At 40.0% G+C, this 17,445-nt stretch overlaps 1 protein-coding gene across 1 annotated transcript; it reads left to right on the top strand.

Annotated features, from left to right (window-relative positions):
* The first annotated feature begins 2,076 nt into the window (after positions 1-2,076).
* Positions 2,077-15,024, top strand: LOC122562933 (acidic mammalian chitinase-like). The gene is made up of 11 exons (XM_087973537.1): positions 2,077-2,095; positions 2,182-2,383; positions 3,912-3,968; positions 4,406-4,571; positions 5,079-5,203; positions 8,298-8,424; positions 8,550-8,732; positions 9,661-9,777; positions 11,930-12,068; positions 13,751-13,987; positions 14,866-15,024. The coding sequence occupies exons 2-10, from the start codon at positions 2,250-2,252 to the stop codon at positions 13,978-13,980; spliced, it is 1,278 nt and encodes a 425-aa protein (XP_087829663.1). The 5' UTR covers positions 2,077-2,095; positions 2,182-2,249; the 3' UTR covers positions 13,981-13,987; positions 14,866-15,024.
* The last annotated feature ends 2,421 nt before the right edge of the window (positions 15,025-17,445 follow it).

Below are 17,445 nucleotides of genomic sequence, written 5' to 3'. Positions count from 1 at the left end.
TTGTATCCGTTGCTCCCGATGTGGTCTCCTCTACATTGGGGAGGCTGGACGATTTCTCACAGAGCGCATCTCCAGGACACCCACGCCAAACAACCCCACTGCCCCTTGGCCGAACATTTCAACTCTCCCTCCCACTCTGCTGAGGACATGCAGGGCATCTTCCATCGCCAATCCCTCACCACCCGACGCCTGGAGGAAGAACGCCTCAACTTCCGCCTTGGGACCCTCCAACCCCATGGCATCAAAGTAGACTTTGCCAGTTTCCTCATTCCCCCTCAGCCCACCTCACCCCAGTTCCAACCTTCCAGCTCAGTACCGTCCTCCTGACCTTCCCACCTGTCAATCTTCCTTCCCACCTATCTGCTCCACGTTCCTCTCAGACCTAAAACCATTACCCCCACCTCCATCCACCTATTGCACTCTCAGCCACCTTCCACTCAGAGGCTCCCAGCCTCATTCCTGATGAAGAGCTTTTGCCCAAAATGTCAATTTTTCCTGCTCCTCAGATGCTGCCTGACCTTCTGTGCATTTCCTGCACCATTCTAATCCTGTTCCTATTTTGAAATGAGATTACATCCACATAAAGCAAGGCTAAGAATATTTTTTTCTCGCAGAAGTTTGTGAACATTTTGAGCTCTCATTCTTAAAAAGCAGTGGAAACATTGCGCTTGATTATTTTTAAGGCAGTTTACTATAGATTCTTGATAAGCAAAGAGGTGAAAGGTTTTGGAGTAAGTAGGAAATTGGAGGAGTCAGATCATTCAATGGCAGAACAGACATGAGGAGCTAAGTTACCCAATTCTGCTCCTAATCCGAATGTCATATGTTGCAATGGTTTTCTGCTGTTTTATAATGTAAATATGCATTTCAAAACCTTGGGCTGGTAGATCAAACAGAAAAATTATTAGAATTAGTACGTTCTATAGCCACATGCAATCAATACAAGGTCTTGCATTTTCAGTCCCTCTCTATTAGGTCCAATTCAGTTCAGAAAATTAAGACTCCATGTTAGGGAATTAATGCATCATATTAATCTCAATGCATAACATAAATAAAGAATAGTTCACATTTCTGTAACACCTTAAATATAGAAAACACTCGATTTTTGCCGAGCCAGGAGGAGCAGGAATGCTACCCTTGGAAACACAGATATGGTAATGTGTACCCTTCTCTCCCTCATTGACCAAAAAGTATTTCTCCTGTAAGATGAGCTTGTAGGAACAGAACGGACACTGACAACCTGCACCAAAGGCCCAATATCCAGTTTTGGGATGGACTAATCTAATTTCTACCCCTGAAAACAAAAAATGCTAGAAATCACAGCACAGATGGAGAGAGAGAACAGGGCAATGTTTCAGCTCTGATGATGAGTTAGCTAGGCTCGAAGTATTAGCTTGCTCTCTCCATAGATGCTGCCAGACCTGCTGTGATTTCCAACACTTTTTGCTTTCAGTACAGAATCCAGCATCTGCAGTAATTTGATCCTAATTTTCACCCCATTGAGCTTGAAGGTGACAAGCATGTATTAGTGCTGATGAGGGTATTAGCAGAAGATAGGGTAAGATAGGAGAAAAATTGAGCAATGGTGAAGAGGTGGAGAGTCCTTGAGATTGATCCAGCTCCCTCAGAGACAGAGTAAATAGAACTGTCTTTGAGATGAAGAGAAACTGGGAATTGACTAAGATACAAGTAAACCAGCAAGCTGGTTTGGGCTGAGGCAGTAGTCAGGAGATAGGAGTAAATTAGGATTGAGGACTCTGGATGACATATTCAGTCTTTCCAATGAAGATAGTTGAGGTTCATCCAAAATTGGCTGTTGATACATAATCTGACAGAAATAGAGCAAGAGATATTGCTCTTGAGATAGATCCAAGTCAATGCACATATAGATCTGACCTCATATCTGTGTATAAAGGGCAGCAAATAATTGAGAAAAAGTTTGATCAAACATAGAGCATCAGTGGATGCCATTTACTTGTTTAGTACTCTGAATATTATGAGCCCTTGAAACTTTAAGCACATTTCTACCATAATGTTGATACTTATTCTATGTTCTTCATTACAGCATTGGTCTTGTTGGCATGCCTGGAACTGGGTAAGTCTTTGTGTTTTTCAAGCTTTTGTAAACTCCATGCAATGAGTAAAGACTCTGTGCTGATTGTCATTTGTTTTCTATGGCAGGCTCTGCCTACAGACTGGTTTGTTACTTTACAAACTGGGCTCAATACAGACCAGGAGCGGGGAAGTACATGCCAGAGAACATAGATCCTTGCTTGTGCACACATCTGATCTACGCTTTCGCTGGAATGAAGGATAATCAAATCACCACCTTTGAATGGAATGATGTGACTCTCTACCACACTTTCAATGGCCTTAAAAACAAGTATAATTGGACTCTAAAAATTGTGATTGTATTAGCAATATTTAGTGTAGTTTGAGATTCTTATTATATTTTGCTGTATATTCAAAACTTTGTCCAGTTATGTACAATCACAATATGACTGACCAGCCAAATTGGTCATTTATAGTTGGAGTTGAGCTTTGTTGATTTGTTTTCCCTGGACAGACATTAGTCAATACATAATAGGTCTGGCAATGGCCTGAACAATCATGACAGCATTAACATGTGCCAAATACACAAAATCAAAACATGTAATATTCATTCAACAATGCAATTCATTGCTCTCGAGTCTATAAATCAAGCTAATGAGTTATTTTAATTCGAGTGCAACTAGAATATACTTACCACATGCACCAAATGTTGCACTTGAAATTGAAATTTATCGTGTGCAGGTGCTTGCTGCTGACATAAGTTATATAAAGTAGAGTATATGTATAGAAATGCTGGGTTTTGGCAGGAGCTGGAATTTCTGTTTACCAAAAAAGGGTGAGTGAGATGGCCTTTGTATTTTGACTGTTTCTATCAGCATACCAATGGCCAATACCTGTTAACAATATCAACATTGCACCCAGTGTTTTAATTTGATAGTAAGTAATTTTGTTTTCTTGCTCTAAAGCTGCTCTCTCACCATTTATCTAATCCTAGAGGACAACTATGTATTTTTGGTGATGAGCTTATAGTGCTTCAAGAAGATTGCTGACCATAAACTTCTCAAGGACAATTAGGGTTAGAAAATTAATACTGGCCTAGCCTCTGATGTCAACACCAAGTGATTGAATTTTAAAAAAGGGACCATGTAGGATAATGCAATGTGCTTTATATACAGAATCACAGAATTGTTACAAAGCAAAATGTTTCTCAATGGCCCACTATATCTCTACTGGTTTGCAGGTCAGCCATCCACCAACTTAAACGTATACTCCTTGAAGCTTTGAAGATCTTCTATGGTCTTGGATGAGGAAATGATGTTTTCTCTTGTAGGTGAATCCAGAGCCAGGACAAAATAAGGGGGTGGCCCTTTTAGGGTAGAGATGAAGGGATCTATTTCTCTAAGAGGTTTGTACAGCTTTGGAGCTCACTGCCTTAGAAGGCTGTGGAGTCTAGAACATTGAATATTTTTAAGTCTGAGCTACATAAATTCTTATGAGACAATGGAATCAAAGGTTGTCTGCAGTAGATGGGAATGTGGAGTTCAAAACACAAACAGATCAGGTATAATCTAATTAAACGGCTTGAGGAGCCAAATCACCTATTTCTGCTTTTTACTCAGAGGAATCTCTGTCTTCCATCACTGAGATACAATTGTAGCACCTTTCTTCTTTGATGTCACCTTCCCAACAGGTGACCTTTACCACCGAGAGGTGTTTCTGCTGAATTGCAATTTAACACTGAAAGGACAAAACAGTAAAAGTTTACGACACTAATGATTTTAAGTCATAGCAAAATTGTTAATTAATGCATTTGTACATGTTCTTTATTCTAAAAAAGCCATTGTTCATTTTTATTACAGAAATGGAAACCTTAAGACACTCCTGTCCATTGGAGGATGGAACTTTGGAACCCAGAAGTAAGATGAATGAATTTTTTTAGTGCTGGGTGACAAGTTAATCCTTTTCCAATTGTGCATAATGTTGAATAGGCTGGGCTTAAAGATATTTTTGGAAATAATGACCATGTAGGTTTACACAGATTGTCTGTGAATGAGTGTGCTGTGACTAACTTCAAATGTTTGTCAATTGTAAATCAAACGAGATTTGTGGGATGCTCTTTGTCTGAAAGGAAAGATTGCTTTTTACAGACTTAAGTTAGAACACCTACAAAAGATTGATTAAACTGTTTATTAGCAACAATGCAATAATCTACGATTATATTTTTCTGTAATATAATTAGTGTTTTGATACAGTTTGCAGGTTTAGTAGATATGAAGCTCTTCAATATTCTTGGGACAATTACAGAAACCAAAATGCACTTATTCTAACATTGCTTCATTCTACCCTCCTCTAGATTCACTGCCATGGTTTCCTCATCAGGAACTCGCCAAGTTTTCATTAAGTCTGTGATTAGCTTCCTGCGTGGTTATGGGTTTGATGGTTTGGATATTGATTGGGAATATCCTGGATCAAGAGGCAGCCCCCCACAAGACAAACGTCGCTACACTCTGTTACTGCAGGTAGTGCCACATGTATTTAACATGATGCTTATTCTTCTAGTTAAAACAAAGTATCTTTCAAGCTTTGTTTGGAATGTAGATTTCCTTTCAAGGTCCTCACTGAGGTCAGAGGTACAAGGATAGGCCTTTGAGCTTCTACAGCCTGTTCTGTGCCAATCAAGAAGGTCATTGGCAGGTGTAAAATGCAGTTTTAGTGATTTGGTGAAACATGGAAGTGGAGTGTATATAGGTGAAAATATATGAATTTAGAGAGCAAAGTAGTTCAGTTGCAGCCTCATGAACCACTGTAATAAAAGCATGTCTGCTCTGACTACTGTGGAACACCTTTTAATTTAGGCTGTACTGAAACCAGGTCCTAACTCTGACTACAGACTTAGATTAAGTAGATTATTGTCCAACACTTGGATTCATTTTACAAAACTGGAAAACTCTTTCGGCTGAAGTTCACATTTCTCCAATTTGTGTGACCTTTTGCTAAGAGAGACTTCTTTCACTTTTACCTTTGAGGAACTGATGGCAGCCTTTGAAGCTGAGGGAAAAAGCACAGGAAGACCAAGACTGCTGCTCTCTGCTGCAGTTGCTGGTGGGAAGAGTAACATTGATCCTGGCTATGAAATTGCTCAGGTTGGACAGTAAGTATCCATATTATTCCTGCAGGCTTTTTATGCAGAGAAATTGTTTTTCTCTATTTTCTTTCCATTCCAGCAAATTTAATAAGTTTTCAGCTGAGCAATGAAGAACTCATAAGTACTTTGTTCAAACTCCAGATGTTGCTGAGTTGAATGATTCTAATTGAAGCAATATTCAAGATGCTCAGATTGTTTCTAGTATTGCCGTTCTTGTTCTGCACTATCCTGACACCTCTGACTGTACCTGGTCATCAGGTGAAGATAGTACTGGGCACTGCTTTGAGTCTCTGCAGAGTTAACTGCTATCTGTCTCTGCTGTCTACGCTGAGACATGAATGTATTGGTCAGGTGATGCCAGCAGAACTATGTTCTGGCAAGAAAATAGAAAGTCATCCAAAAAACAAATCATCTAATTCTGTCAGATTTTGAAGCAAGGTGATATAGAGTGGGGTAGGAAGCAGGAAAAGTAGAGAGAGAGGAACTGTGATGATAAGGTAAAGGAGAGAGGTCTTGAGAACAGGGATGGAGACGAGGGATGGAGCCTATTCCTGATGAAGGGCTTTTGCCTGAAATGTCGATTTTCCTGTTCCTCGGATGCTGACTGACCTGCTGTGCTTTTCCAGCACCACAGTCCTGACTCTGACCTCCAGCATCTGCAGTCCTCACTTTCTCCGACCAGATGTATTTGCCTACATATTAAAGCTTCATGAAGCCTGAGCTCCTTGAATGTTTGGGGCTTTGTAGCACAGATATTGCCTTGGAATTAATTAATTCTTGGATCTGAATTAGCTGAATATTGCAGACTCCTTGCAATCACCTTGCAGCCTCTTTTTTTTACACCCACCATTTAGAGACTCCTTCTCCTCCCCTTGTAGCTCCCCTTCTCCTCCAGAATCCCCTTGCATCTTTTTACCCACACCACCTTGCAGCATCTGATACCCCTCTACCCTTCTGTTGCAAACTCCATCTCCCATCCCTTTTCTTTCTGGTCTCTATTTCTCTCACACCCCAATTGTCTCCTTCTTCTCCTCTTCACCTCACTCTGTCGTCACCTCAGATAACCTTCTTTCACTTGCTTCTGATCCCCTACTCCTCACCTGGCAGTTTGAGATCACAACCATGACAAAATGTGGTTCTTTATCTCAGACTCGGCCAATTGTGACCCCAGATTGCAGCCTCCTCAAAAGACCGCCATCTCTGATGGTCTCCTCTGCTACTTGCTTCCGCAGTGACCTAATCACAACTACCACTTACTTCCTAACTGCTGGCTGTTCCTTCATTCACAGATTGAATCTGTAGTGATGGTAACAAGGTCAGGCAGATGGATTTCATAGAATATGAGTTAATTTGGTCCAATCAGGGACCCCTGTCTGTCTGATATCAGAGTGTTAGAAATTGTATTTACTCTGGCTCTGAGGGAGCTGGATCAATCTCAATGACTCTCCACATGTCAATAAAAGGTGACTTGGTGTCAGGATATCGGGGTCTGTGGAGTTATTTCAGAATCCCTCCCATGTTTGCCACTGATAGGCTCATGGTCCATTTCTGATCCTACATCCTGTGGTCAGTTCCTCCCCACTTCCTTCCATTCAACTAATAGGAGTGACTTTTCTCTGATTGTTTGCCCTGTTGAGTGAATCATTGTAGGGTATCTGGCCACTTTTGAGGCACATTTTGCATGCTATTTTGAGCATTGGTACATAGAAATGTGGTTGAACTCAGGTACCATTGCTACCCCCCTTGATCCATCATGATTATATTAGGATGTGTGAGTTCATTTAAGAATTTAAATAGGTCTCTTAGAGTTGTAGATTCATACAACCTAGAAATAGACCCTTCGGTTTGACCAGTCCATGCCAAACATTATCCCAAACTGAACTAGTCCCACTTACTTGCTCCTGGCCCATATCCCTCCAAACTTTTCCTATTCATGTACATGTCCAAATGTCTTTTAAACATTGCATTTGTTGCCACATCGAGCACTTTCTCAGGAAGTTCATTGTTTCAGACAAATCTAAGCCACTTGCTTCAAAGCTTGTGAGGAAATTGAGTGGAGCAACCTTCTAGCAGCCATTATGCAGAATGTTTCTTTTGTTTGCCATTCCAATTTCCGATTTTAAAAATTCCCAAATGTTCTTTACAGCCGTAATGTGCAAAGGTTTCAGTGGTGGCTCAACACTGCAACACTCTATGTATGACAGTCCAAGGTTCAAAATCCAGGACAAAAACATCTGTTCCCAGCTGAAACTCCAATGCAGTGCTCAGGGAATGCTGCACATTCACCTGTGATGATATAATGAAATATGGCCTGCCCAGTTGAATCGTGGAAAATCTTTCAAAGCAATATTGAAGGAAGAACTCTTCTAGTACTCTGGCAAACATTCATTCATCAGCTCACTCTTTTTTTCCTTCTTTCAAGAGGTATGGGTGTCATTGGCTGGGTCAGCATTTATTGCCAATCCCTGACTGCCTTTGAAAATATAGGGGTGAGTCCCTATCTTGAACTGCCATGGTCCGTTTGTTGCTGGTAGACCCAGAGTGATGAGAGGAAGGGAATTCAAGGATTTTGACCCAGTAACAGTGATGGATTGGCAATATAGTTCTATTGAAGGCTTGGGTGTGGTTTGGAGGGGTATGTGCATGCGGCGCTCTTCACATGCCTCTATTACCTTTATCCTTCAAGGTGCCAGAGGTCACAACCACTTGGAGCTTTCTGTTGAAAGAGTTGCTACATGCACCTGGTATATAGTACATTTTTAGCTCTGTGTGGGTTGTGGTGTAAACAGAGAGTGCAGAGCCAATCAAGGAAAGTGCTTTATCCTGGACAATTTCTTGAGTGTTGTTGGAGTTACCAGGACTTGAAGGGTATCCTATTGGACATTTATGCCAATGCAGCAGTGAATATATGTTGAAAGTGTCACATCAGCTGTGAATTGCTTTGTCACATGGTGAGAATGTGAAATGTCCAATATAAATGCTACACTTTGTTAATTTTCTGTAGTTTTAATGTCAGAGCTCATTTATTTAATGATGCAGATTATAAACATTTATTTTAGGAAACAAACGTCCAGTATAACTTACATTTCTTCCCATACAGAGTTACTGACTTTTTAAATGTAATGACGTATGATTTCTTTGGGCCCTGGAGTCATTTCACTGGAGAAAATAGCCCTCTTTATCCTCTCCCAAATTCCCAAAGTGCTCTCAACTTGGAGTTAAATGTGGTACGTACTCATGAAAATCAAATTCAATTGTTTTATCATTACTGTTGAAAAATAGGTAACTACCTTTAATCAGATTGCTTGAAAAGTGCTTCCATGTTTTTATTTCATGTTTTTTTTTCCTGCAGAACTATGCAATGAATTATTGGAAAGACAATGGAGCACCTGCAGAGAAACTGAATGTTGGATTCCCTACATATGGCCACACCTTCAGACTGACCTCATCTGACACTGGAGTTGGAGCCCCAGCATCAGGTGCTGGACCAGCTGGGCAGTACACCAGACAAGCTGGATTCTTGGCATATTATGAGGTATTGATACTGATTGACCTTCCTTATTCCATAAGATTTATATTTACAAATGCTAACTAAGTTCTATGTTCTATGTTCTAAGCAAGGACTGAATTCTACTCTCCATAAGGACCAAAGATTACTGTGAGATTTACCCCATCATACAAACCTCCAACATAGATTATGTAATATCTGATAATGTATCATGCTACCCTTATGCTGTTTGATTACTGGAAGTGTCTGGGATGGCTCTTTTAAAAAGATAGGCAGTCTGCTCTTAGAAAAGACACACAATCTCATCATCTGTCAATGCACACCATGACCCAACTTCAATGTCAGAGGAACAGGAGCTCAGACACATGTCATCTGACAACAAAGACATAATGGCACACTCTCCACCATTAAAAATATGTCTGATTGCTTTGCTCTAGCAATTGTTGTCAGTCTTGGTCAATGCACAAAGAGATAAAGGGAAGGATTTATCCCTTTGAAATCTCAACCTTGATTCCTGGATGTTTCACACAACAATTGCAGTTAATTCTTAACAGTTTGCATGCCAACTTCGTTCACCAGTTCCACAGCTTTGGGAAGGTAAGGAAGCTGGTCTTGATGTCAGTTCTCAAATCAATTGTTTTCTTGTATATACGTATAAAGTCCAGAGGCACCTTTGACACATTCAGTGCCCCAGATCAGTGTGAGAAAGCATATCAACTTTCAACAATGGTATTGGTTCAGCATTTCATATTTACCAATAAAAATAAGTTTCCAACTTATCAAGTAACAGTTCTTCTATGTTTGAGATCTTTAATGGAGCAAAGCCAATAGCTGAATGAAACCAACAAGGAAAAGTGAAGTAAAAATTTCCAATAGTGTACATTTAAAACATTGCAATCCACCGAGCATTTGGAACTACTGATGACTTGAATACTAATGTCTCTCTTTTTGACAGATCTGTACATTTTTGAAAAGTGCCACTATGAAATGGAATGCCCCACAGATGGTTCCATATGCATATAAAGAAAATGAATGGCTTGGATATGACAATGTGAAGAGTTTTGGAAAGAAGGTATCTTTAATTAACTGTTTTTTTTACTTGTTGCTTTGTTGCAATATGTTTGACGTGTCTCATTACACCATTAGACTTGGATACTTGGAGCGTGCACCTAGTGAAACAAAGTGTATTTATTGCTGGCCTTGAATCCTGACTCTAAGCCTTAATGAAGGAGAAAAACAGAAAACTGCCAACAGGGTGACAAAATGAAAATGGGTTGTCCTTGCCTGCTGAGTTTGCTCGTTGGGTGACTCTGAATTTAAGATGGATTTTTAAAATGCATTTTACCACTGGTTTTATTACTGATTATGTCCCTGACAGGAGAGTGTTGGGAGATGTTCATATTTCTGTCTTTTCAGCTCTTTGTATCAAAGATACAAATGAATGTGTGAAAGAAACAGAGACAGTTTCTGAACTATCTCATTTCACAAATACCCTAATACAGCAACTTCAATGATTGGGGAGGTGGTGGTATACTGATAAATTCACTGGATTCTATGGCAGACGGTGAAATGTGAATTTAGCAAAAAAAAACTAGATCCATTTAATCACAACCGTGCAATCACTGTTGATTGCTGCACAAAGATTCCCTAATGTCCTTTAGGGAAGGAAATCTGCCTCTTTACATGTTTGGAAATGGAAAAGTCCTGGGAAAAATTGACATACAGAGAGATCTAGGTGTTCAGATCCATTGTTCCCTGAAAGCAACAATGCAAATCAATAGAGTGGTCAAGAAGGCATACGGCATGCTTTCTTTCATTGGATAGGGTATTGAGTACAGGAGTTGGCAGGTCATGTTACAATTCTATAAGACTTTGGTTCTGCCATATTTGGAATACTGTGTACAAGTTCTGGTTGCGACATTACCAAAAGGATTTGGATGCTTTGGAGAGGGTGCAGAGGAGGATCACCAGGATGTTGCCTGGTATGGAGGGTACTAACTCTGAAGAGAGGTTGAGTAGATTAGGATTATTTTCATTAGAAAGGCCGAGGTTGAGGGGTGACCTGTCTGAGGTCTACAAAATCATGAGAGGTATAGACAGGGTGGATAGCAAGAAGCTTTTTCCCAGAGAAGGTGACTCAATTTACTATGGTTCATGAGTTCAAAGTGAGAGGAGAAAAGTTTAGGGGAGATATACATGAAAAGTTCTTTACACAAAGCGTGATGGGGGCCTGGAATGCATTGCCAGCGGAGGTGGTAGAGGTGGGCACGCTGGCGTCATTTAAGATGAATCTCGACAGATACATGAATAGGCAGGGAGCAGAGGATACAGATCCTTAGAAATTAGGTGGCAGGTTTAGATAGAGGATCTGGATCAGCTCAGGCTTGAAGGGCCTGTTCCTGTGCTGCAATTTCCTTTGTTCTTTGTTCTGGACTACATGTGGTCCAGGACCTAACTGCCATCTGGTTAATTCAGCATTAACAGTAAATGCTGGACATGCAGTGTGCCCACATTCTGTCAATGAATAAAGAAAATGGAATATCTGTTTTAATAGAGTAGAGTAGAGTAGTTTTTATTTGTAATTTCTACCATATACAACTGATACAGTAAAAATGAGACAGTGTTCCTCCAGGACTGAGGGTGCTACATGGACAGCACAAACTACACAATCGTACATGGCATAAAGTGCATAAGAAGTGAAAAACACGCAAGTTACAGTGTAATAGAAGAATGATGAATAATAAACATTTTTCTAGCAGCAATATGAAGTAATTTCAGATGGGAAAGAGTCCAATTGTAATGTGTTAAGGAGCCTGATGGCCTGGAGGAACAAACTGTTGCACAGTCTGGCCCTGAGAGACTAAAAGCTCCAGTATCTTCTGCTATATTGCAGGAGAGAGAACAGTTTGAGTGAGGAGTGTATGGGGCCTTCCACAATGCTCTTAGCCTTTCGGATGCAGCGTGTGGTGTAAATGTCTGTAATGGAGGGAAGAGAGAGAAAATCATAAAAGTAAAAGTTTCATTCTCTTCCAGTGTATGATAAAAGTAGAATGTATCTGTATTTATCAGAAGATAGCAGTGGTACCTTTGGGCATTTCCACAATTTGAAAAGAGTTTTTTTTTGTATTTAGTTGCAGTGTATTGTAAACATTACTTTGTATTTGTGGCAAAAATTGCTTGCAAACAAGAATTTATGAAGTGAATTTGCGAACAATGTCTTCTAGGTTGAATGGCTGAGAAACAATAATTATGGAGGAGCTATGGTCTGGGATCTTGCTCTGGATGACTTTTCTGGTGCTTTCTGCAACCAGGGACCTTATCCTCTCATCAACACCCTGCACACAGGGCTTGGAATCTCTGCGGGTAATTGTCAGGGTTCTTTAATCTTGGGATCTTGTCACAAAGTCAGCAATCATTAATGAGTAAAATAACTTAGCAATTATTTGGATTATATAAATAAATTTCAATTTCAAAGTTGTTGGAAATACAACAGTTTGAATAATACAAGATTGCTGAGTGTTTATGATCATAAAATCCATACAAGGGATGAATCATGCAGTAAAATACTGAAACATTCTTATCCATTGTTTATGGTAATATTGGGCAAGTCAGATCCCAAAGTGAAAATGTGGCTTCACAGACCGTAACTTTTATTTTTTTCTGTTTGTTTACCATTGTGGCCAGTATGGATCATAGTTGTTAGAATCTGCCAATATACCTTTAACAGAACAATTTAAAATTTGTTTCACACAAAAGAAAAAAAAAACCACAAACTATTTTACACCATGTAACAAATTGTTGAAACTGTCACAATAAAAATAACAAAAATAAAGATTCAACTCTTTCACTCTCAGCAGCAACCTTACAGATAGTGAAACCTCAGTAAAGAGTCACCCTGTTTCTAGTTTAAAGTTCGTCATTCAGCTGACATGGCTAAACTTGGTCTATTCCTGATAAATTTCTGTATTCACTTTACGCAATTTTCTTCAGATAATGTCTTTTCTTGATACTCTTATGCAAACCCACTAATGCAGATCACTTATTTCTCAACGTGTTCCTTAAGTTCATGTATTTATCAGCCCCGCCAGTGACACCTTAAGCCATCTGTTTTGGAGTTTTTCTCTTATTAGTTTTTTAAGCCACTTAGAATTTCTGGTCTTCTGCATTGACTGTTTTAGAGACAATTAAACTAATAACATTATTGCTGCCATAGACCTGTTCCCATTGACAGAAATCTATCTCCTTATTGACCTTCTGGATTGTTCTGCCTTTTGAAAATATTTTTTTCTTAGTTTCTATCTCACTGTGTCAGAGAAAAATGGCAATGATCCTTTTTTTCTCTTCTACTCTTAGTTTTCTGAAGCACTATCCATTCTCCTCAAGAGACCTTTTTCAAAACCCCAATTAAATCCATATAAACAACATTCTAAACAACCACTCACCATTCAAAGAACTCAAAAAATGAAAATAAAGCTAAAACTATATTATCTCCTTTCTTAACACATGCAATACTGGAATACAAATCAAACTCCAAGCAAAACATGGTTCTAACTATGCTGGAATTCAAATTTTCAAGTAATAGTAATAATTCGATATCATAAATCTTCATCACACTGTTAACAGGGTAAGTCAAGAATTTGTACTGGTTGTTGCATCCACTGTGTATGGGCACTCTAAAAAGTCAAAGATGGTCATTGTACTATTGCGTTTAAATTTAAAGGGATAACATGTCATGATGCAATTTTATCAGGTTTTTCAGAGCGCGTTCCATGGGAGCTACCACATATATTGTGTAAATTAACTTAAAATAAATCTATAATTAAAACACACCTCAAAGTTTGCACTGCAGCAAACACACTGCAACAATGTCACAAGATTTTCTCAGTTGCTCTTCGTGAATTGAACTTGCAAGTAACTTATTTGTAATACCACAGTTCTTCCTGAAACGTTTCAATGCACCATCTGTCCTTGACTGGCCATGCTTATCTTTGTTTGTTACCAATTTTGAAGCAAGTGATGAATCAATGAATTTTGTTTCTTTCTAGCTTGCGTCCCATCTAAAACAGCACTGCGACCAGCTGTTTCTCCTGTGCAGGCTCCAAATGGTAGTGGCAGCGGTGGAAGTGGATTCTGTGTTGGCAAAGCTAATGGTGTCTATGCTGATTCAAAAGCCAAGAACAAATTTTACCAGTGTGTGAATGGAGTGACCTACCTGAAGCACTGTGCTACTAGTCTAGTCTTTGACCCTTCCTGTGACTGTTGCAGCTGGACATAAGTAGAAGGTAAGGATTCTTGCTAATCTAAGTAACAACTGAAAGCAGACATTCTGTGTAAATCAGTAATATTCATTTGGTGTAAAATATCAATGAAGTCTTTAGTAGGAGTCCGAAAGGAACCTATCAGAACCTCAACATGGATAGACTGATAAATTTTAATCCAAACATGGTTTGCTGGTTGTACAATTTCAGCAAATCCTGACAATGTGTATACCAAATGAACATATTTTCATCGTCCTTTGGTTGAATTGAATGGTATGCTCCCACAGATGGTGTTATTTTCCTTTTGTTATCAGATGCTGTGTTGTTTGCAAGGCTTATCTTAACTGTCCATCCATTAATTACCTTTGACAATTAGCCACCTTCTTGAACTGCTGCACCTCCCATTGCAGTATTCTGATATCATAGTTATCTGAAGGAGCAAGAAAATAATTAAAATGAAAAAGTAGATTGAATATATATGCTGGTTATATCACTGATGTCATAGAATCCCTACAGTGAGGAAACAGGCCACGCAGTCCATCGAGTCCACATCAACTCTCCAAAAAGCATCTCATTCAGATCCCCCCCTCCATCCCTACCTGTAACCCTGCATTTTCCATGGATAACCCACCTAGCCTGCACATCTCTGGACACTGTGGGCATTTTAGCATGGCCAACCCACCTAACCTGCACATCTTTGGTCTGTGGGAGGAAGCCAGAGCATCTGAAGGAAACCCACATGGACACAAGGAGAATGTGCAAACTCTGCACAGACATTCACCTGAGGGTGGAATCAAATCTGGATCCCTGAAGCCGTGAGGCAGCAGTGCCCCATGGGTTAGTGATGTGGCTTTGAGTATTATCTTTTCAGGGAAAATACTAAAATAATCCTTATTTTTCAGGTCTGCAATCAAACTTCATTGGGCACAAATGCAGCTTCAACTATTCTTCAATGTAATTACCGAAGTGACGTTAATTTTCGGATAAAGACCATTATGAATTTGTCTCAGATCAAGATTTGAATGGCAGCTTAAACAGTAAATAAAATAATTGATTTATACAGAAAACAGTTTGCTTGGTACTTTTTTTTAATGAATGATGTACAATTTCAGTTGAAAGGAATTCAGTTTCATGGATTCCATCTGACACAGTTCAAAGCAGAAACTGATGTTTGAAAGTTTGACACAAGTTCAAAGGACTGCATTTCTATATCTCCAAGCATTCCAATCCTTCACAGAGAAAACACTTTTGGTTCAGCACAAGAGAGAATCTGGAGCAAACTCATTTCTGATACAAGGACAGGGTATGCAGGAGAACCTCAACAAGTCTGGCAGCACCTGTGGAGAAAGAAAGTGTTAATGTTTCGAGTCAAATATGACTCTTTTTCACTTTTGATATTACACATTGTGCAAGCATTTGTTTTCACAAGAAAAATAATTTTATGTAGAAAAGTAGTAATGGTTTGTGAGACAGGAATGGGGCAGGGTAGAATTTTTTATTTATTGACAGACCATTTCTGATGGGAAACATTGCTTTCTGTTAGATTCCCACCTGACTGTCAGGATTCATTTTTACTCATTCTTGACATTTGAGTAGATCCTTCAAGGCCAGCTTTTATTGTTCTTCCCCAGTTGCCCTTAAAGATGGTAGTGAGCTGCTTCGTTGAACTTCAGCAGTCCGTCTAGACTGTGTACATCCATAGTACTGCTACAGGAATTCCAGGATTTTAACTTAGTCATAGAGTGGTAGAGTCATAGAGCACAGAAACAGACCATTTGGGTCCAACCAGTTCATACCAACCATGTCCCAAACTAAATTATTCCCAACTGCCTGAACTCAGTCCATGTCCCTCCAAACATGTCTTACCCATGTACTTATCTAAATGTCTTTTAAACTCGGTAACCGTAGCCACATCAACCACTTCCTCTAAAAGCTCATTCCACACATGAACCATTCTGTGTGTAAAATAATTGCCTTTCTCCACTCATCTTAAAAATATGCCCGCTAGTCTTGAAATCCCATACCTAGGGAAAAGGCATCTGCCATTCCCCCTATCTATATCCCTCATTACTTTATAAAACTCTATAAGGTCAGCTCTCAACTTTCTACACTCCAATGAAAACGTCTCAGCTTATCCAGCCTCTCCTAATACCTCAAAGCCTCCATTGCTGGCAAAAACCTGGTAATTTGTTTTCTGAACCCTCTCCAGCTTAATAATATATTTCCTGGAACAGGGTGACCAGAACTGGACACATTATTCCAGATGAGGTCTCACCAACATCCTGTACAACCTCAACACAACTTCCCAACTCTTATATTCAAAGTGATTGTGAAGGAATGGAGATACAGTTCTAAGTCAGAGTATTGTTTGATTTGGAGAGGATCATAGAGGGGATGCTAACCCCATGATTGCTCACCTTGTTCCTTTGGTTGTTAGCGCATGTGGGTTTGGAAAACACTGTCAATAAAGACTTGGAGCATTGCTGTATTGTATCCTGTTAATGCTATATGTAGCTGCCACTGTGCACTTATTCGTTCATGAGTCCCTCGCAGATGATGATAACTCTCATCCACTCTCAAGGTGAGTCTGTAGGTGGTTGTACAGACTGATGCAGCTGCCACAGGCTCTGTTACACTAAGGCAGGTGGTAGTCATGGGAAGGTCACACTCCTTATGCCATTTCCACCTGGCTTTCCTGACAGGAAGTCTCAAGGAGCTTGATGTCTTCCCGGATGCTCCTCCTCTACTTTGGATGGTCCGGGGCCAGTCATTCCCAGGTGTCTGTGGGAATGCTACACTTCACCTCTCTACCTTGGGTTCGCCTGCTGTTTTGGAGCTGGGACTAGAGCACCTGCTTAGGGAGTCTCATGTTGGTCATGCAAACAATGTGCCCAGCCCACAGTAGTCGATCAAGGGTTGTCAGTGCCTTGATGCTGGGAATGTTGGCTTAGTCAAGGACACTGGTGTTAGTGCATCTATCTTCCCAGTGAATCACAGGATCTTGCGCAGGCAGTGCTGGTGGTACTGCTCCAGTGCCTTGAGGTGTCTGTTGTCTCTGTCCACAACTCAGAGTCTTACAGGAGGGTGGGAACCACCACAGCTCTGTAAACCATGATCTTGATGCTGGATCTGATGTTGTTGCACTCAGGCAGCTGAAGGCTGCACCAGCACGCTGGAGGTAATGCTGAGTCTCTTCATCAATAGTTTCTCCATCAATAACAACGTCAGATCCACTATGCACTAGTGATGGAGGGAGTGACTATTTAAGGTGGTAAACAGAGTGCTGATCAAACATGTTCCTGTAACATGGATTATGTCAGGCATTTTAAGTGTTGTTGAGCTACAACAGTTTTTGTTGCTCTTTCCTCTTGTCTGTTGTGATGATGCTGCTCCTTTAACAAGATTATATTGTCCTTGGTTTTTTTAAGAATGGTCATAAAGACACGTTTTTACCCAGGTTCCATGGTGTCTAGATTTGAAGG

Source organism: Chiloscyllium plagiosum, unplaced genomic scaffold (genome assembly GCF_037043375.1).
Source record: "Chiloscyllium plagiosum isolate Xiang-an unplaced genomic scaffold, Cpla_swu_hap1 HiC_scaffold_26, whole genome shotgun sequence".
NCBI lineage: Eukaryota > Metazoa > Chordata > Chondrichthyes > Orectolobiformes > Hemiscylliidae > Chiloscyllium > Chiloscyllium plagiosum.
The sequence above is the reverse complement of the archived record's forward strand: the minus strand, read 5'-3'. Positions and strand labels throughout refer to the sequence as shown.